Source organism: Cyprinodon tularosa, unplaced genomic scaffold (genome assembly GCF_016077235.1).
Source record: "Cyprinodon tularosa strain WSP-4 unplaced genomic scaffold, ASM1607723v1 ctg556, whole genome shotgun sequence".
In the NCBI taxonomy this organism is placed as follows: domain Eukaryota; kingdom Metazoa; phylum Chordata; class Actinopteri; order Cyprinodontiformes; family Cyprinodontidae; genus Cyprinodon; species Cyprinodon tularosa.
In genome coordinates, this window is record NW_024039292.1 from 288,995 (window position 1) to 310,438 (window position 21,444).

At 39.0% G+C, this 21,444-nt stretch overlaps 2 protein-coding genes across 4 annotated transcripts in view; both read left to right on the forward strand.

Annotated features, from left to right (window-relative positions):
* The window catches only part of otud7b (OTU deubiquitinase 7B), a 73,017-nt gene extending 69,073 nt beyond the window's left edge, over positions 1-3,944 (forward strand). For all 3 annotated transcript variants that reach the window (XM_038305332.1, XM_038305334.1, XM_038305333.1), the window contains exon 12: positions 1,935-3,944. In XM_038305332.1, the coding sequence (XP_038161260.1) occupies positions 1,935-3,380 (1,446 nt within the window). In that variant the 3' untranslated portion in view covers positions 3,381-3,944. The remainder of the gene's footprint in view (positions 1-1,934) is intronic.
* Positions 3,945-12,964: 9,020 nt separating this feature from the next.
* Positions 12,965-21,444, forward strand: part of mtmr11 (myotubularin related protein 11) — a 92,893-nt gene continuing 84,413 nt past the window's right edge. The window contains exon 1 of the mRNA XM_038305330.1: positions 12,965-13,229. The gene's annotated coding sequence lies outside the window, so the exon portion shown is untranslated. The remainder of the gene's footprint in view (positions 13,230-21,444) is intronic.

Here is a 21,444-nt window from a genome sequence, read left to right on the forward strand (position 1 = left end):
TTCGGTGTTCAAAATTCAGTGTTTAAAATTCGCTGTTAAAAAATTCCGTGTTTAAAATTCGATGTTGAAAAATTCAGTGTTTAAAATTCAGTGTTGAAAAATTCAGTGTTTAAAATTCAGTGTTTAAAATTCGCTGTTAAAAAATTCTGTGTTTAAAATTCGCTGTTAAAAAATTCAGCGTTTAAAATTCAGTGTTAAAAAATTCAGTGTTTAAAATTTGCTGTTAAAAAATTCAGTGTTTAAAATTCGCTGTTAAAAAATTCAGTGTTAAAAAAATTCAGGGTTTAAAATTTGGTGTTAAAAAAAATTCAGTGTTTAAAATTCGGTGTTAAAAAAATTCAGGGTTTAAAATTCGGTGTTAAAAAAATTCAGGGTTTAAAATTCGATGTTAAAAAAATTCAGCGTTTAAAATTCGGTGTTAAAAAAATCCAGGGTTTCAAATTCGGTGTTAAAACAATCCAGGGTTTCAAATTCGGTGTTAAAAAAATTCAGCGTTTAAAATTCGGTGTTAAAAAACTTCAGCGTTCAAAATTCGGGGTTAAAAAAATTCAGGGTTTAAAATTCAATGTTAAAAAAATTCAGTGTTAAAAAAATTCAGGGTTTAAAATTCGATGTTAAAAAAATTCAGTGTTAAAAAAATTCAGGGTTTAAAATTCGGTGTTAGAAAAAATTCAGTGTTTAAAATTCGGTGTTAAAAAAAATTCCGTGTTTAAAATTCGGTGTTAAAAAATTCAGCGCTTAAAATTCAGTGTTAAAAAATTCAGAGTTTAAAATTCAGTGTTTAAAATTCGGTGTTCAAGATTCAGTGTTTAAAATTCGCTGTTAAAAAATTCTGTGTTAAAAAATTCAGTGTTTAAAATTCGCTGTTAAAAAAATTCAGTGTTTAAAATTCGCTGTTAAAAAATTCCGCGTTTAAAATTCGGTGTTAAAAAAATTCCGTGTTTAAAATTTGCTGTTAAAAAATTCCGTGTTTAAAATTCGGTGTTAAAAAAATTCTGTGTTTAAAATTCGGTGTTAAAAAATTCTGTGTTTAAAATTCGGTGTTAAAAAATTCAGCGTTTAAAATTCGGTGTTCAAAATTCAGTGTTTAAAATTCGCTGTTAAAAAATTCCGTGTTTAAAATTCGATGTTGAAAAATTCAGTGTTTAAAATTCAGTGTTGAAAAATTCAGTGTTTAAAATTCAGTGTTAAAAAATTCAGTGTTTAAAATTCGCTGTTAAAAAATTCTGTGTTTAAAATTCGCTGTTAAAAAATTCAGCGTTTAAAATTCAGTGTTAAAAAATTCAGTGTTTAAAATTTGCTGTTAAAAAATTCAGTGTTTAAAATTCGCTGTTAAAAAATTCCGTGTTTAAAATTCGGTGTTAAAAAAATTCCGTGTTTAAAATTTGCTGTTAAAAAATTCCGTGTTTAAAATTCGGTGTTAAAAAAATTCCGTGTTAAAAAATTCAGCTTTTAAAATTCGGTGTTAAAAAATTCAGCGTTCAAAATTCGGTGTTAAAAAAATTCAGCATTTAAAATTCAGTGTTTAAAAAAAAAAAGGCAGCTTCCAATGAGACAGTTTTTCTTCCATAGAGTCGAGTTAACTGACACCCATTTCGTCTGATTTGAAGAAGCTGGTTAAACTTTGACCTCTAGAAACATTTCTTTATATCTTTAAAATGATAGCGGCACAAACGTTTGACACCGATTAGGTCTAAGAAGGTGGGGGGGGGGGGGGGGGGGGCAACTTCACTCGGGTTAGATACCCAGCAATATGTTAACTGTGGTGCGATTAGTTTACCTGTTGCACTGAAGGGAGAAAAATGCCGACAGGCTCTGTGATGATGTAATTTCTTATCAATACTCAGCGTTAAGAAAGGACTTAAATCTTTAATGTTGTTTTTTGACATATTAAACTCAAGCTGAATCTGGTTTTATCTGGTTGTGTCCTGCAGCAGGCGCCTCTGGCCCAGCCCGAATCCCCCACGGCCTCAGCAGGAGAGGACGCCCGCACGCCACCCGACTCCGGAGAATCGGACAAGGAGTCGGTGAGCAGCAGCTCCAACGGCAACGGAGACACCACCACCGCGTCCACCGTCAACGGCAGCAGCTCTCTGACCAAAAACAGCTCGTCTTCCTCCTCTAGTTCGTCCAGCAGCGGATCGGCTGGCGCCGGAACGAAGGACAAAAGCAAGAAGGAGAAGGACAAAGACAAAAAGAGGGCGGACACGGTGGCCAATAAGCTGGGCAGTTTTGGAAAGAGCCTGGGCAGCAAGCTGAAGAAAAACGTGGGCGGCCTGATGACGGGGAAGAACGCCGCAGCGACCGGCGGCAAACAGGAAGGAGGGGAGAAGAAGAAGGGCTCGTTCAGAGGGAGGAAGGGCAGCAAGGACAGCTCGCCGTCCGCCCAAGCCTCCGAGGATTCCGGGAAAGGATCCCCTTCGTCGGGAAGCGAGCGCCTGCTGGGAACCATGAGCAGCAGCGGCGGCAGCAGCACGGAGAGCGAGCACTACAAGTACAGCGCCGACGTGAAGGTCAGCCTGGGCATCCTGCGGGCCGCCATGCAAGGCGAGAGGAAGTTCGTCTTCGCCAGCCTGCTCACCACCAGCAACAGGCAGCCCTACCAGGAGGAGATGATCCAGCGGTACCTCGCCGACGCCGAGGACCGCTTCCACGTGGAGCAGGAGCAGCAGCGGCGTGACTCTGAGCGGAAAGGAACGACCAACAACGTCCAGCCTCCGAAGAAGGAGGCGCTGGGTGGCGCGGAGCTGAGCTATCGGCCCTACGAGGCCAAAGACGAGCCGCCGGAGAGCGTCGCCCCTTCCTTCAACCCCACCCCTCTGAGCCCCTCCCTGTACTCCGCCGTGGTGCCGATCCCGCGGCCGTCCTTCATCGACCAGCCTCCCGCGGCGCCGCCGCCGCTCACTCAGCACCTCCACATGCACGGCCACTTGGACCTACGGCGGCAGCTCGCCGGCGGATCTCCGGCCGCCTCCTACCCGGGCCTCCCCTCCTACGCCACGCTGCCGCGCCACTGCCCCGCGGCACAGGCCCCCCCCCACCCCCAGTACCTCCCGCCACACGGCCCCTCCTCCCTCAGCCCCTCCCGCCTGGCTCCCTCCTACCCCTTAGAGTTCGATCCACCCGATTACCCCGGCGCCGAGCCCCTGGCTGCCAACTACACCAACGGCTTCCGGGACCTGGACTCTCGGAGCGGCCTCCCCCCCGTCAGACACTACTCCCTGGGCAGCGCCGGCGGCCTGGGCGGCCTGCAGTCCAGCCGCTGTCGGACGCCCAGCTGCAACTACTACGGACACCCGGAGACGGGGAACTACTGCTCCTACTGCTACAGAGAAGAGCTGCGCAAGCGGGAGACGGAGCCGAGCATCCACCGCTGCTGACCGGAGCGCCGCCGCGGCTCAGACGGCGAAGAGTGGCCTTTTTTTTTTGTGTGTTTCAGTTAAACGGATCCAAACAGACTGAGAAGGGCCTTTTTTTTCGTTGTGTTTTTACCGTGTCATTTCCTGTTGAAGGTGGTTTCTCGCTGCTGGGGAGGGGGGAGGGGGGGTCATCCTGGGATGAACTGACTGCACTTCTGTTACGTATTTTTTGCTCTTATGCAGCTGTTGTGTACGAGTGTGTGTTTGTGTGTGTTTGTGGACTTCAGGATCTCTTCGGTAAAAGATAAACTCCTCGCTACTGTCTCCCCCTAGTGGAGAGAATGTATACAGCAGGCAACGTATTTAACCGTCACGCACGCCTCAAAGCGTCACCCTACCGGCGGCGATGGAAGCACAGCTCGGTCACGTGGTCTACGGGACGACGATCAGTGTTACAGATATGGAAACGTCGACTCCGTCCGCTTTATATCCACGGAAACTACCGTTAGTCGCTAAAGGCTCGATGCGCTGCGATGCTAACGCACAACGAGAGACATCTATGCCCCCCTGCAATAAATCCCCACCACTTTCACTTTTTTTAACTAAATCAAATACCTGAAATTGAGTTATGAATTAGATAACAGAACTTTGCAGAAGTATGCAGCCGCCCTGAAGGCCTTTTATGGTTTCTCATGTTAGAAACACAAACTTTTATTTATTCTGTTGGGATTTTCCACCATGACGCACAAAAAAATAGAAATTTAAATAAAATTTAATTAAAATTTCAGCAGGTAAATAATTTGGACTGAGAATATTTTGCGCCTAAATTAAGATAATTAGACCGTTTGCAGAGGAGGGTGTTGTTGTTTTTTACTTATCTGCTCAAATCAAGGGAAAAAATCCCTTATTTCAAGACAAAATTACTAATTAAATTTTTGTAGTTTTGAATGTTCTCAGCAAACGTCTCTAATAACTTTTTTTACCCATAGAAACAAGCAGCATAGAACATGAGCTCAAAGTTCTGTCTCAGATTCTCAGCTGAATTTATGTTTGGGCTTTGACTAGGCCGCTCTACCACATTAATGCGTCTAAATCATTCCATCGTTTCTCTGCTTACATCTTCATGTTTTAGTGTTTTTAAATCTCAGTGCGAATTATTTTGTTCTTTAAATTTATAAATGTTAGATCATTTAACTTGTTTAAAGAATGAATTTCCTCCTTTTTTCTTTTCATTTTAAATCCCTCAGATTTAAAGTGTTTTTTATTTAATTTTTTTGTGATCGTTTCCATCCATGACTTTCATTTCAAGCTGTTTTATTTTTCTTACAGGAAAACATTCTTCCATGTTTGTTTGAATCCCTACAGGATGCAAACAAAAGTCTCTTTTTTTTATTTATTTCAACAATGGCTTCCTTCTAAACTCCTTATATTTGTTCCTGCTGCTCACCTGCAGTTATTCCTTCATCCTTTCTATCATCGCTTCCTTTGAGCTGTTGGTCTGTTTCACTAAAATTGAAGGCTGAATACAGATGCAGGTTTTCGTTTTATAGAAAATCCCAATAAAATGAAAACATCTCAGATCTTTAGGGGCTTCAGGGGCCTGGATACTTTTGCTTAAAGTGCTGTAAATAAACTAGTGACAAGTTTGATGAGGAGAGTTAATCCGCTCTGTGACGTTCAGAACAAAACAGACAGAAGGCGTTTCCTTCTAGAGCCGCGGCAGGAAGTAAAACGAAGCCTCTAAGATCCCTGGATGGAGGAGGTCCGATTTTATGAAGACTTGGGAATCTTTTTTTTTTTTTATGCTCTTTGCACCAAATACAGAACAAGTAAATGAAACATAAAACATTGAATCAGATAAATGGGTTAATGCAGAAGAATAAAGTGGAATTCGCTCAGATTTCTCTGGCGGCATCAGATCTGTTTAGGTTCCTGTTTCTTCGTCTACGGAAGACGATTAGGGCCACTGAAAAAAAAAGTTTACTGATTTTAAAATTTTATTACAATTTAGTATTGGAAAAAAGTCAGAATTCTGACTTTAATCTCAGAATTCTGACTGAATTCTGACACACAAAAAAAAGAGTCAGAATTCTGAGAAAAAACTCAGAATTCTGAGAAAAAAAGAATTAATCTCAGAAATTTGAGAAAAAAGTCAGTTTTCTCAGAATTCTGACTCTTTTTTTTTTTGTCAGAATTCAGTCAGAATTCAGAGATTAAAGTCAGAATTCTGAGATTAAAGTCAGAATTCTGACAAAAAAAAAGAGAATTCTGAGAAAACTGACTTTTTTCTCAGAATTCTGAGATTTAAGTCAGAATTCTGACTTTAATCTCAGAATTCTGACTTTAATCTCTGAATTCTGACAATAAAAAGAGTCAGAATTCTGAGAAAACTGACTTTTCTCTCAAATTTCTGAGATTAAAGTCAGAATTCTGACTTTAATCTCAGAATTCTGACTTTTTTCTCAGAATCCTGACTTTAATCTCAGAATTCTGACTTTAATCTCTGAATTCTGACAATAAAAAGAGTCAGAATTCTGAGAAAACTGACTTTTCTCTCAAATTTCTGAGATTAAAGTCAGAATTCTGACTTTAATCTCAGAATTCTGACTGAATTCTGACCAAAAAAAAAGTCAGAATTCTGAGAAAACGGACTTTTTTCACAGAATTCTGAGATTTAAGTCAGAATTCTGGCTTTTTCTCAGAATTCTGACTTTAATCTCAGAATTCTGACTGAATTCTGACCAAAAAAAAAGTCAGAATTCTGACTTTTTTTCCAATACTAAACTGAAATAAAATTTAAAAATCAGTAAAAAAAAATTTTTTCCACTGGCCCTAATCCTCTTCCATACTTCGTCAGCCATGAGATTTTAAAAATACTCCCATTTCAGTGGATAAACAAACAGTAGAAGGAAAGGTTTGATCCTTCAGAGCGCATCTTTAAAACCCTTCAGGTGTTTTTAACGCTCCGGTAAATTCACTTTCCTTCTGTGCAGTTTAAGCACTTTCCCAGATGTTGTCTGGATTTTATTTTTATTTTTTTTTACCTCGGATCATCTCTGCAGACACTGCCAACTCCAAATATAAATTTTATCCACCAGCTTCCCTCCAGTCAACATCATTTTTTCCAAACATCCGTTCTCCGACAGACGTCTGCAGAACTATATAGCACAATGTCCCATCCGTCATTCGTTACTCGCAGTCGGAGCTAGAAATAAGCCGATAATTGGGTGGATTTATTAGTCTTCCTGGTTAATTATAGACTGTTGTCGATTCTGGCGTCTTGTCGTTTAACGTTTCACCACAAGAAGCCATGATGTTGGATTCCAGTTGCTCTGCTTGGTTCAGTCTTCTCTCATCGAGGTTGTTAGAAAAGCACAAATAGTATGCAATTCACTGCCTTGCCCACTAGAGGGCGATCTTGTTTTGTTTTTTTTTTTCGGTATGAGCTCCTGTTTTCAAACACTAAACCCCTGAAGTGATGTTCATTAGTGTCGTCTGAACACTAAAGCTGCTCTGAGAAACGGCCATCTTTCCTCCGTTCGTCCAATTTTACGACGAGACGCTGACGTTTCCCCTAAAAAAAAAAACAAAACGCTTCATCCATGTGAATGTGAGTCTGTGATGCACAGGAATTACTAAACCAAGGAAAGAAATGTTTTCGCTTTGTTTGTCGTTTTTTTTCTTCTCTCCGTTCCTCCAAATCGGCTCCTAAACGATCAGTTCGATGTGTTTCTGTGACAAAACGGACTTTTACTTTTTTGTATTTAAGAAGAAAATCCCTGCAGAGCTCCAGAGGTTGAATAAATATGTTCGAGTTATTTTTGTAAGCCCAAAGTTTTACAGTGTTTTTAGAAGAAAAAAACAAAAAGGGTAAGAATGTATTTTGTTGGAAACTTCTACAGTTGTGAGAATAAGCTTGTAAAGGAGCCTGGATTTGGGGTTTGAACGTGACGGAGCCCCCCCCTACATGGGCCTTTTGATACTTGAGGCTCAAAAATAATTTCTTTAATACTGACATAGCAATTTGAGAATATAAATATATATATATTTATAGTGAGAATTTCTTGTTCATTTAAATAGTTTTTTTCCTTGTGGGAAGTTTAGTTGAGATCATTTAGGATGTTCTTTCTGGCTAATTGTCTAGAAGTCCAGCTTTTGTTTGTCGCTTTCTAAATTTGTAAATTTCGACGCTGCAGCCATCAGTCTGCTTCAGTTAAACTCCTTTTTTTTTCTTTTTTTTTTTACTCTGATCTTTTTTTCTTGGACGAAGAGAAGAAAATGGATCCAAATCAGTTTGCGTCATAACAGACTCCGTATATTTTTCTAGGAATTTTGGAGGGAAACCTTCCAAGCTGCTTGGGACTGGAAGCGTTGCATGTAAATGGCGAACCATTCTACCAAATTTGTGCGTTATCTTAACCTGATTTCTTTTTTTCTTTGTTTTCATTTGTTCTGTACTTTTTTTTTTTTTATTATTTTCTGTCTTTAAATTTTTTTTGTTTGTTTTAGAAAACTGAAAGGCTGTCTGACAGTGCAATCTGGATAGAAAGAACATCAGATTTTATGTTAGGTATTTTGACTATTTTTTGCACCGTTTGAATAAATTCTCATCGTATTTCAAGGATCTAATGTCTCTTTTCTTTTCTCATTTCTATTGGTTATAAAAATTAACTGAGCCTTTTTGACCTTTAGATTTTAACTTCTCAGAACTTCATAAACATCTGCTCCTCATCAACTTATAAAACTGTTTAATCTAATTAATTTAGTCCAAAAATAAAGGCATCCAAACAATTTTTTTTATTGTAAATTAAAAATCTGTGTGGAAAAGGACTTTTTAAAACTTTCATGCCTCTTTGATTTTAGTAGAAATGAGCAGCGAGGTGCTACTAACTTATCAGGTTTACTCATCATCATCCTAGTGTTTCAACCTCTATGGAAACATGCAGCTGTGTTTCATTAACACAATGCTAAGGTGGAAACCTTGGAATTGTTACAGATTATGGAGTGAAGTTTGTTTCATTATTCTTGCAAAGGACACTTTTTTTATATACGGAAATTAAAAAAAAGCAATCCAGTAATTAAAATTCTCAATCAAAAAACGTTTTCTCAGATTTTTCATTTTTTACAAATCGTTGCATTTCCAAATTCTCCCGAGTGGTGCCCGGCTTTACACGAGTCAATAAAGTGAGGCCTCGTCCACACGAAGTCAAAACGAACACGAAACGCTAATATTTTCCAGAACGTTTGTTGTAAAGATGGAGACGTAAAATAAATGTGATCGACCACACGAATGCATGAAAACGCTGCAAAATGTATGCCAGGCCTGTAAGTGGCGCTGTGGTGCCAAAGCAAAAATAGGCGACGAAATGTTGGGCATGCCCACTAATATTTATACATGGTTGCCCTGCGGGTCCATTTTCGTGGTTCAGTCAAATTCAGGTGCTGAACTATGTGGTCGATATTGCTCTGTTCTTCCTGGAGATATTCCAGAAGAAGAAGATTCTGTTGTAAGCCCGACAGCAGGGTGAGTAGCATGAGCAGCAACCATTCAACACAGTACGGCGCCATTGTTGTTGTTATACTGTGTTGCGCATGCATGTTTAGAGGCGACGCTATGACGCATGCGTGTAAAAAAATAAAAATAAAAAAAAAATGCGGTTAGAGCTTAAAGATGGAAACGCGAAAACTGCGTTTCAAAATCTTCCCACTCTGAAGGCTTAATAAAAAAAAGATTGTTTACAGACCCCCGAAACGCCGGCTTCGTATGGATGAGAGGCTGGTTTGGTGAAAAATTTGTGCGTTTAGGCCAGGGTTTGACTTCGTGTGGACGGGGCCTGAATGTAGCATCTTGCTAACCAGTTAGCAACTTAGTGCTAGTAGGTTCCCAAATTTGTGACTTAGAAACGACGCTGTCAAGGAATGCTATGGACAACCGAAACATGCAAGAGGAGGAGAGTTTAGTGTCGGAGGTCGTGGATGAGTCTCCTCCGTCATCCATTTTTTATTTAGAGGAGGAAAGCGGGGACGAAGATGTTGTGGAAGAGGAGTGTGGTTTGGTGTAAAAGGCTTCCAGCCGTACATGTTTGAGCCCTTGCCTCGCAACGCTGCCAGTTCTGTTAGCTCTACGCCTGCCGAAGACACAGACGTCCATCCCCGTAAACACTGGGATGCAACTCAATGGGAAAGGAAATTATTCTTATTTCAACCGTTGCGTATATTAGCTGCGACATATAAATCAAGATGCTATGACAGAAAAAAATTGATTGACAGATGACTGTTGATATATGATTGGCTGAATTTAGGTGTTCAGGCTGACGTAGAACTAACTGGCCTGCAGAAGATAACGAAATACATTTTTTTTTTATATAGACATTTTCTAAATTTTTGGACAATATCGTCTGATAAATAGTTTTGGCATTTAAATATGACTTCTCTGTGATTTTAAATAGCATTTTACAGATCATATTTTCTTTACTTCAAGTCTCATTCTTGACCAACAAAGTTGCCAAGTACTAGCTGACCAATAGAAATGCGTCTTTGCATCTATTAGATGTTTCTTTTCATAAATATCTGGGAAAAAATAATAAAATAAGTTGAAAAGATACTATCTGGGTCCATTTTATTAAAAGGTTTATTTCTTTGTTGCATTTTTTTTTATATATATTCCCATTTACAAATCATGTTCTTAGTAACAATATCGGAACAAAATTCACTCCATAACAGATCAGTTTTCAAACAACTTGAATCCATCAACTTTCACAAATGGAAAGCATATATCTTATATGTGGAGACAGCTCCTCAAAGACAAAGCGCAGCATCTGCATCCATCGATAATTACAACCATCATCAAAAAAAAAAAAAACAGGAGTTGATACACATCCTGAAGATGACACCACGGTGGTGGGCCTCATCAGAGACAACAACGACCTGGACTACAGAGAGGAGGTGGAGCAGCTGGTGGTGCAGAGATAACAGCCTGATCCTGAACATGGAGAAGACCAAGGAGATCATGGTGGACTTCAGGAAGAACCGGCCTAACCACGCTCCACTGCTCATCAACAGCTCAGCTGTAGAGGTGGCCAGCAGCACCACATTCATCACAGACACCCTCACCTGGACTGGAAACACCACCTCACTGGTCCAAAGGGCACAAAAGCGCATGCCCACCTGGCACCAGTGTTGGGCACGTTACTTTGAAAAAGTAATTAGTTATAGTTACTAGTTACCTCTCCCCAGTGATGGGAGTAACGGCGTTGAAAGTAACAGTGTTACTAACGCCGCTACCTTTTTTAGTAACGAGTAATCAAAATGATTACTCTTACTGTAACTATAACGCAGTTACAATTGCCGACTCCCCGTTACTGCGCGTTACTCAGGTCGCACAATTAACCTTTTTTCATGATAGGACTCGTGCGCGAGTCATGAGAGAGGGGAGGATGGAGAGTGAGGAGGACTCCAGCAGCAAAACAGCGCTTTCCTGATGGAAATACCGGTGTTACGTCGAGCTGCGTTTCCTCATCAGATACGGTTTCCCCTGCATCTCCGCACAGCGCAGGCGGCATGATTCACCGCGCAAGCGACAGGAAACGCGCATGCTCGCTATAGGCGCGTAACAGCCGCCCTGTGCTCGCGCCACAGGGGAACTACGGAGAGCGTGAACGATCATTAGCCTATATGGAGAAAGGGAGATGTATGGATGGATGGAATAGATAGATAGATAGATAGATAGATAGATAGATAGATAGATAGATAGATAGATAGATAGATAGATAGATAGATAGATAGATAGATATAGCTACATGTTACAGTATCTATAACAACCCAAACACAGGATTTCAGAATTAGACATCCCCAGTTATTAATTTCATACACTCGCAAAAGTAACGCAATAGTTACTTTTACTACTAACTAGTTACTTCTATTGTAGAGTAACTCAGTAACTAACTCAGTTACTTTTTGGGAGAAGTAACTAGTAACTATAACTAATAATTACTTTTTCAAAGTAACGTGCCCAACACTGCTTCTCCCAAAAAATAACTGAGTTAGTAACTGAGTTACCTCACAATAAAAGTAACTAGAAACCGTATCTGATGGGGAAACGCAGCTCGACGTAACACCGGTATTTCCATCTGGAAAGCGCTGTTTTGCTGCTGGAGTCCTCCTCACTCTCCATCCTTCCCTCTCTCATGACGCGCGCACGAGTCCTATCATGAAAAAAGGTTAATTGTGCGACCTGAGTAACGTGCAGTAACGGGGAGTCGGCAATTGTAACTGCGTTATAGTTACAGTAAGAGTAATCATTTTGATTACTCGTTACTAAAAAAGGTAGCGGCGTTAGTAACGCCGTTACTTTCAACGCCGTTACTCCCATCACTGCCTGGCACCACTGCCATTAGACTGCTAAATCTTATGTAAAATGGGTTATATAAAAAAAAAAAACAAGAAACTGAAACATATCACTAACTATATAGTCATATGTTTACATCACTTTTTTTTCATCACAATTTTTTTATATCACTGCTGCTTACCTGCACTTTAAAAAATTAAATAGTCTAGAGAACTGTACTGAACAAAATTTCTTTCTTTTTTTTTAACACTTGACTGTACAAAATGACAAAATAAAATCTAAGTCTAAGAACTTCTGGCCAGAGAAAAAACAGGTAATATGTAGCCAACATTTGGAAGAAGAATGTTTTCAAGATGACTTGGATAATAGCGCGTTGTGACAAACACCAGATACAGCACTGGGACTTGATCAACAGCCAATACCGCACCGTGACGTCACTAACCAGTAGGTGGCAGTAGTGTTCTTTGACAAACATGGATGCCTCCAGTAAAGCACATTCACATGAAAATTACTCTGAATTAAAAACACTGATCATTTATTGAACAGTATCTATTGAAACTTATCTAGATTTTGATTTTTGAATTCTGAATATGAGCGGACTTTTCCTTTAAAGGCTTCCAACCTGCTGTTGCCATGGTGAATCACATCATCTGCTCTCCATCAATGAGGACTTTCTATTGGATGCTGAGTTTATTTCCCTGATTAATATCCGTCTTTTCTGGAACCGAGTGAGTTGGGAAGGGGTAGAACTAGCAGGAGTATCTGCTCACTACTCAGGGTAGGATGGTCATTCTGCCTGAAACCCTCTTCTTCTCTTTACTAAACACACTCAGCACCTTCAAAGAGTCTGAATTAGCTGCGCTAAATGATACGTGTGCAACATAATTTTTTGGCCTTGCAACTCTAATTTTAAATGACTAAGAACCAGAATCCCTCACAGTTTTCTGCCAAAGGTTAAAGCAACCAGTAAATATTGAACACATGTAAATAGTTTCAGTCCTTCTACTTGTTTCCCTCCTCCCTAAGAAGCCGACACCGCGTAACCACACCATTAAAAGATGTTTCCTAAAACACTTCTCCCAGTTTGGCAGTGATCCAGTTTCTAAAGCTCTCTATGAAACATCAGATCAGCTGGAAGTTTTTTTTTTCTTTTCAGGTTGGACTTTGGTCCTATTTGTTCTGTTTTATCTTAACCTTGTTGCATTATATATGAGAGAACAACTCCCAGCTCAGATAATCCACGGTCCTCTGTGTGTGACTGGTTTATGTATTAGAGAAATCGGAAACCCTGATGCAATATTAAAGAGTTTCCCATGTGGTTTAAAATCCGGACCATATTAGAGTTCACTAGGAAACCATCTCCTCACCTGCTCAGCGGAGCTCAGGATTACTCAGACTTTCCCTTTTGCTTCTGGGAAGGATCTGTCTCTGTAAAGCGGCCGGAGAGCTGGTTCCTTTTCTAAAAGGCTGTGGATGAAAAGGAAAAAGCTTCCTGCACGGATTAGTCCGAGGAGCCCGGTAAGGTAAGATAACCTTAACATTTGCTTCTTTTTATCTGGGCATAAAGAAAACTAGAGACGATTTGATATTTAAACATGTTTTCTTCTAGATCACCTCCTTCCCTGTTTTAACCATACCTGTATTGCTCACCTATAACCAGAGGGTGTTGCTGTTAAATGAACAGATCTGTCTCTTTTATGGTTAAAGTGAAAGACTGAGGGATTCTGGATAAAGAGAAACAGGATAAGGAATGTTTAATCTGCTTTTTGAAACCAGATTAGAAAAATCCACCTGATGACAGATAATAATCTAATAGGTCTACAGACTGCCATATGATCGCTTTGTTTCCTGTTTTATTTAATAGGATTTACCAGAAAGGCTGATGGGTCTGAATGGATTTAATGCATGCTGTGATAAATGACCGCGTTCCTCTGAGGTTTTACTGATAGTTCAGCTCCTATTTTTATTTTTTTTAATATGTAAAGCTTGGAACTGAAGCTTGTGGTCAGAAAATTTAGATTTCTCTCATTTTATATATTTATTTATGCTAAATACTCAGTGAAAAAAGGTTCTTAGTCTGTTTCATCTGCAAGGCCACACAATGCCTGAGTGAGGGTGTTTGTAGACAAGACATACGTCTTCCCATAACAATCCAGATTCTTTCTCAAGGTTTAGTCAAAACGTGTTACTGTTTAACCAAAGTGTCTGTAATCTGTTTTGACTCTGACTACTTTCCATTATTGTAAGTAAAGGGGAACGAACGCTGCCCAGATCAGAACAGGGCTGATTACCGTGCAATAAAGACCGTATGATGAACTTTTCTCGCTTTGCAAAGACACAATAGAGTAACCTGACTCCGCCAGATGGATTTGCTCCTCATATCCATCTGGAAACCTTCCGTTGAAGTAATTTTGGGAAGGGGCGAAAATACTGGTTAGCTGATTGGCCTATGTTGGTGATAGACGGGCCAAATAAACCAATCAGATCAACGAAGCATATGACGTACTAACAGAGCGACGACAAAGAGGAGCCAATTGATAGATCAAACTCTTGCCAAAACCAGTCGGGAGAAGAGCAAAAACATCTTTTCCTCTGAGAAAAGCCTCCAGAGCAGTGTTTTGCTCTTCTTTCAGTGAAGAAATACTCTGTAATTCCGATAAAACTTGCTCGATAGCCACGCTAACGCTAGTTTCATCGGCTGAAGCCGCCATGTTCTTTAGACTGAACTGTCGCGCTTCTCGTTGCGTCACACCTCAACCCGCCTCAAAGCCAACGCTGATTGGACGTTCGTTTGCTGAACGGCTCCAAATTTTCTTCAACGGAGAGTCTCCAGACTGATTAGGGAGTGAAACCTTGAAAGCTCGCGAGATCGAGATGGTCTCACGAGGCTAACAATAAAGAAAATCCATCGATCTCCATTTATTTAACTAGAGTGAATCGTGGTTTTAATAATATTTAAAAATGCCCGTAATAACGTTAAAATGTCGTATTCATGTTATAAGCTAATAAAAAAAGATTATTTACCCTGTTAAAATAAGGTTATTAACACTGAGTGTCAGTCCTGACAGTGACTAAATAGAATTTCAGCATGGGGCGTGATGAGCAGATATAAACAGACATGTCGCCATCTGCTGGCAGTACGGGTGAACTATAAGGAAACTAAATGATTGCTACTAAATAGAGCCTGCTTTTCCTGCAACGCCTGACGGTAAAGCAACAGCTCAGTGTTCGGGAAAACCCACAGATAGTAATGAAATAAACTGATCAACACGACCTTTAGTTCTAGTTCATCCACCCCAGAGCCTCCTATCAGAACATTCCTGTTCCTAAAAAACACAAACGGACCAAGCATCAAGATAAGAACCGATCCATCAATCTATTTCTAATGTTGATATAATTAAAGTGTAGAGACTAAGATTAATTTAGCAGCCACATCTGAAAGCTTCGGCAGCTTTAGCGCTTCGGTTCAGCTCTCTTTTAGTCTTATCCTGCTTGAAATCAAATATTTTTTGTTTGTTTTTTTTTTACACCGGATCTTAGATTTTTCGTCATTACTTCCACCCTGAGCCAAAAAGCAAAGCTCTCTATTTATCGGTCGATCTACGTTCCTACCCTCATCTAAGGTCATGAGCTTTGGGTCATGACCGAATTAACGAGATCCCGGATACAAATGAGTTTTCTCCGTAGTGTGTCTGGGCTCTCCCTTAGAGATAGGGTGAGGAGCTCGACTCAGAGTAGAGCCGCTGCTCCTTCACATCGAGAGGAGCCAGTTGAGGTGGCTCGGGCATCTGGTTAAGATGGCTGCTGGACGTCTCCCTGGTGAGGTGTTCCGGGTACGTCCCACCGGGAGGAGGCCCAGGACACACTGGACGAAATATGTTTCTCATGGATGGATGGATGGATGGATGGATGGATGGATGGATGGATATTTCTACCCTTCACTCAGAGATGCTCATGACTGACCACAGTTTGCTACTTCCTTATTTAGCCCCTGCACAGTAGTATTCCTCCCTTCTTATTATATATATGGACAAACAGTTTAATTTACTTCATGAAACAAAAAAAAACAACAACATAAAACACCAAAATAACAAATAGTACGACGCCAATATCCACAGATAAATACATAGATATTGTGGGAACAACTCGTTCACAGCTCTCCTCAGGAAAGGAGATTTTTCCATCAGCGTTTCTGTTCTGTTAAACGCAGAAAAAAGTAAAAGCATCATCTCCATTGTTCCAGATATCCTGTGGTCCATTTGGAATGTTTTGCAAACTGTTTTTTATGAGTCTTCCATGATTACTGGGCAGCAGCAGTGGCTTCCTTAAGGCCATGGCTGTTTTCTCTCCATTGTGGCAATATGTTAAAACTGTCCTTTGTGGTTGGATTATTGACAGCAATCTATCAATCTATCTATCTATCTATCTATCTATCTATCTATCTATCTATCTATCTATCTGTCTGTCTGTCTGTCTGTCTGTCTGTCTGTCTGTCTGTCTGTCTGTCTGTCTGTCCGTCCGTCCGTCCGTCCGTCCGTCCGTCCGTCCGTCCGTCCGTCCGTCCGTCCGTCCGTCCGTCCGTCCGTCCGTCCGTCCGTCCGTCCGTCCGTCCGTCCATCGAAGTAATTATCTTCATTTTAAATAGATGTATTTTCCAAATAACTTTTACTTGTTTTATTAATAATTTTTTATTTATAATTGTGTGGTAAATTAAATATTTGAATTGGTTTTAAATGAATTAATGTTACATCTACTGATGTCACGGGGCACATATTGATCTATTTATTGATCTGTTTTCTATCTAAAGAAAACCAGTAGATTGCATCGACTCATTGACTCCAATGCAATCCCTCACACTAAGCATGCTTGTAGCAACAGTGGAGAGGAAAAACTCCCTTTTAACAGGAAGAAACCTCCAGCAGAACCAGGCTCAGTGTGAGCGGCCATCTGCTGAGGCCGACTGGGGGTCAAGGAGACAGGAGCAGAGATACAAAAAGCAGCTGTAAATCAGCTCCACACGAAACACGCAGCCAGGCAGATGAGCTCCGAGCCAGCTCCCATGTCAGAGGATGAAGAGAGCACATCCAGTTAGTCACAGTCAGAGAAATAGAACTATACTGAAAAAAACATCTATAAACAAAGGTGATGATGGCAGCAGTACAGCTGATATTTCTCTCCAGGATGGAGTCACAGTCAAACAGGAACAGACCAGATGAAGCTACTATGAGAAAAAGCAGAGAGAGCAGAACGTTAGAGATTGAACTAACAGATTCTGCAGAATAGGAGAGATAGAATGAAGCAGAATGATGAAAAAGGGGTCCCTATGTCCTCCAGCAGTCTAAGCCTATAGCAGCATAACTATAGGGATAGATCAGGATAACCTGAGCCACTCTAACTAGAAGCTTTATCAAAAAGGAAAGTTTTAAGCCTAGCCTTAAAAGTAGACAGGGTGTCTGCCTCACGGACTAAAACTGGTAGTTGGTTCCACAGGAGAGGAGCCTGATAACTAAAAGATCTGCCTCCCATTCTACTTTTAGAAATTCTAGGAACCACTAGTAAACCTGCAGATTGAGAGCAAAGTGCTCTGTTAGGGATAATAAATGTAGTCTTTGAAAATTACATTCACGTACATTTATTTAACCACGTTATATGTACTTTTAAATATATAATGGTTCGTTTTCCACATTTCAACGATAAAAAAAAATCTCTACCAAGACGCTGTGGCACTAACTGCACTTTATAATAAATAATACATTTCCTCTGAGTAAGTATCATATCTTCCGTAAGTACTCTCATCTTTCTTATGAGTTTCTCTTCCAATTTTTCTCTCAGGGCGTCTTCTACGGATTCTCATCCTTTTTTCCCATGAGTGTTTGAATTCCGGTGGATTATTTGTACATTTTGAGCCCGGAGTCTTGACAATATTTTATTATGGTTTCCTAATAACAAAGATTCTTGAATATGGTTTTATAAAATAATCCCAGTGTCGTTGGGTGTGCTGCTGAATAGAGAGTAGCTTTTAGCGTAATCTTCTAGTTTTTAACTTCCATTACTATGAAAAGATTTTTTTCTGTTATACTGGCGGGAAGAAAATAAAATCAGAAAACACAAATATTTAACTGGAATCATATTCCAACTACTACGGAAGAGTATTAGGGCCACTGGAAAAAAAAAAAAGTTTACTGATTTTAAAATTTTATTTCAATTTAGTATGGGAACAAAGCCAGAAATCTTACTTTTTTCTCAGAATTCTGACTTTAATCTCAGAATTCATACTTTTTTCTCAGAATTCTGACTTTAATCTCAGAATTCTGACTTTTTTTCTCAGAATTCCGACTTTTTCCTAAGAATTCTTAATTTTTTTTCTTAGAATTCTGACTTTTTTTCCTCAGAATTTTGACTTTTTTTTCTCAGAATTCTGACTTTTTTTTCTCAGAATTCTGACTTTTTTTCCTCAGAATTTTGACTTTTTTTTCTCAGAATTCTGACTTTAATCTCAGAATTCTGACTTTTTTTTCTCAGAATTCTGACTTTTTTTCCTCAGAATTTTGACTTTTTTTTTCTCAGAATTCTGACTTTTTTTTCTCAGAATTCTGACTTTTTTTTCTTAGAATTCTGACTTTAATCTCAGAATTCGGACTTTTTTTTCTTCAGAATTCTGACTTTAATCTCAGAATTCTGACTTTTTTTCCTCAGAATTCTGACTTTTTTCTCAGAATTCTGACTTTTTTTCTCAGAATTCCGACTTTTTCCTAAGAATTCTTAATTTTTTTTCTTAGAATTCTGACTTTTTTTCCTCAGAATTTTGACTTTTTTTCTCAGAATTCTGACTTTTTTTCCTCAGAATTTTGACTTTTTTTTCTCAGAATTCTGACTTTAATCTCAGAATTCTGACTTTTTTTTCTCAGAATTCTGACTTTTTTTCCTCAGAATTTTGACTTTTTTCTCAGAATTCTGACTTTTTTTTCTCAGAATTCTGACTTTTTTTCCTCAGAATTTTGACTTTTTATTCTCAGAATTCTGACTTTTTTTTCTCAGAATTCTGACTTTTTTTTCTTAGAATTCTGACTTTTTTTCCTCAGAATTTTGACTTTTTTTCCTCAGAATTCTGACTTTTTTTCCTCAGAATTTTGACTTTTTTTTCTCAGAATTCTGACTTTTTTTTCTCAGAATTCTGACTTTTTTCCCATACTAAACTAAAATAAAATAAAAAAATCAGTAAACTTTTTTTTTTTTTTTCAGTGGCCCTATTCTTCTTCCGTAAACTACAGTTGTGATGTTTTTGAAAAAAAAAAAAAAAAAGGTCTACTGACTGGCCCTGGATAGGAACCAAGTCTAATTTGTAAATTTTTTGTTGTTTTATTTTTTTGCACAGATGGACACATAAACTCCATAGTTGCTACTCCACTGAGTGACATGGAGAACAGGCTCAAGGGGGAGGTAGCATACCTATAGAGATAGCACAGGATAATTCATTTCAATTAAAAAATCCTTGATTAATCCCTAAGGGAAATGAAATGATGCAGTAACTCATAGGTTATTTTTTCCAGGATTTGGCAGCTGTGGACAAGATGATAGCTGTCTGTCTTGCAACTGATCTGGAGAAACCTCTTACTGAAGGCAAATCTTCTGAAGAGGATGCTCACTATTACTGTCCATAATCTTCTTCTCTTTATGAAGAATTATCTTTGTGAAATAATCTCCAGAGGTTCTAGAGGAGTTTCTAGAACAGAGCCGGTCATCTTAAATAGCTTGTTGAGCTTTTTCTAAGTCATTATCTCTAAAACTGTTACTTCAGCAGAGGATGGAGGAAGAGATCCGACTCTCCGCAACAGACTTATAGAAGATATGTTGCATCTTACCGGTGGTGTCAGAAGTACACATTTGTTACTTAAGTAGAAGTAAAGAAGTTTACTGTAAAAACACTGGTAAAAGTTGAGGTATTTAATTGAACTCTAAAAGTGAAAAAGTATGTGCTCCAAAAACTACTTAAAGTATAAAAGTATTTAAAGTAACCTTTAAAAAAAAAACAGCCAGATGGTACTATACAATTTTTAAAGCTAAATATTTCTTAGACTTAGACAGATTTTATTTGTCATATTGTTTACACAAGTGTAAAACAAAAAGAAATTTAATTTGGAACAGCTCACTGCAGCCTTAAAAAAAGAGTAAAAAATATATATAAAAACAGTAATATAAACATATGACTGTAAATGTACAGTTCTAACATTTTCAGTTTTTTTTAATATAATGATAAAATATAATAAAATACAATATTTTGACTATTTTGATAAATTCTTTGAGATAGGGCCAAGGATGAGGGAGGTCTTGTTGGTCTCCGTCTCCCGATACGCTTTCGCCTGTGTCCGACCTTTCAACATCTTTTTCTGAATCCCACATTGTAGCATGGCATAGACAATTCCCGTTAGCAGTTTGAAGAACTCCTGCTTGCTTCTGATGATTTCCTTTAGCTAACCAATGAGTGTTTGCGTTCTATGACTCATCCAATCACACTAGTTTTCACTAGATGTGGGTGGAGCCAATGATCTGCATTGGATGGAGCACATGACGGGAAATAAATATTTATAAACATTAAACCGAGGCAAAGAGTAACGAGTAATGTTTGTTTTAAAAATGTAAGGAATAGGAAGTACAGATACTTGTGTGGAAATGTAATGAGTAGAAGTTAGAAGTAGGAAGAAAAATAAGTAATGGAGTAAAGTATAGATACCTAAAAAGTGTACGTACGTACAGTAACAAAGTATCTGCATCTTACTGCAAACACTGAGGGACCTCAGCTTCCTTAGGAAGTCCAATCTGCTCTGTTCCTTCTTGTAGACGGCTTCACTGTTGTGTCTCCAGGCTAGTTTGTTGTCCAGGTGAACACCGAGGTATTTATATTCCTCCACTTCCTTCTTTTGTGATGTTAACAGGATTCAACTTGTTGTTTCTTCTGAAATCTACAATTATCTCCTTGTTTTGTTGACATTCAGGATAAGATGATTGTTTCCATACCATGCCATAAAGCGGTTCACCAGCTCTCTGTTCTCAGCCTCTGGTCCGTCTCTGATGCGCCCAATGACTGCAGAGTCATCCCAGTATTTCTGCAGCTGACAGAACTCTGTCTAGTCCTGGAAGTCAGAGGTGTACAGAGTTAAAAGGAATGGAGAGAGTACCGTCCCCTGTGGTGCTCCTGTGCTGCTGACTGCTTGTTCAGACAGCCGAGCCTTCAGTCTAACAAACTGTTTTCTGTTTGTCAGGTAGTCTTTGATCCAGGTGATTGATGATTCCCCCACTGGAGTATTCTGGAGTTTCTCACAAAGTTGCTAAGACTGAATATCGTTACGCATGTATTGTGATATGCATGGTATTGCCAATTTCGTGCCATTTCAATTCCCTAATTGGAAGTAAACGTCTGGTAACCTAAAATGAAATGAATAGTTGGAGCCAATTATTTGGACGTAAGGTTAAGTGAATGCAGATAAATGCAAAAAAAAAAAAAAAAAAAAAAACAGACCATTAGTATATCAGAACAATCCACATATCTGATCAAAGGCTATATATGATGAACTTTATTCTTGCCCCTGGTTAATATATATGTAAATATATTTCCATTTTCATTAAAAAAAAATACTTTTTTTTAAAAAAAGTAAAGAGTCAGATATTTCTCCCAAAAAATGAAACTATCTAAAGAAGCATCAATTCTAACAATTTTATTCTTTACTTTATTTAAACTGA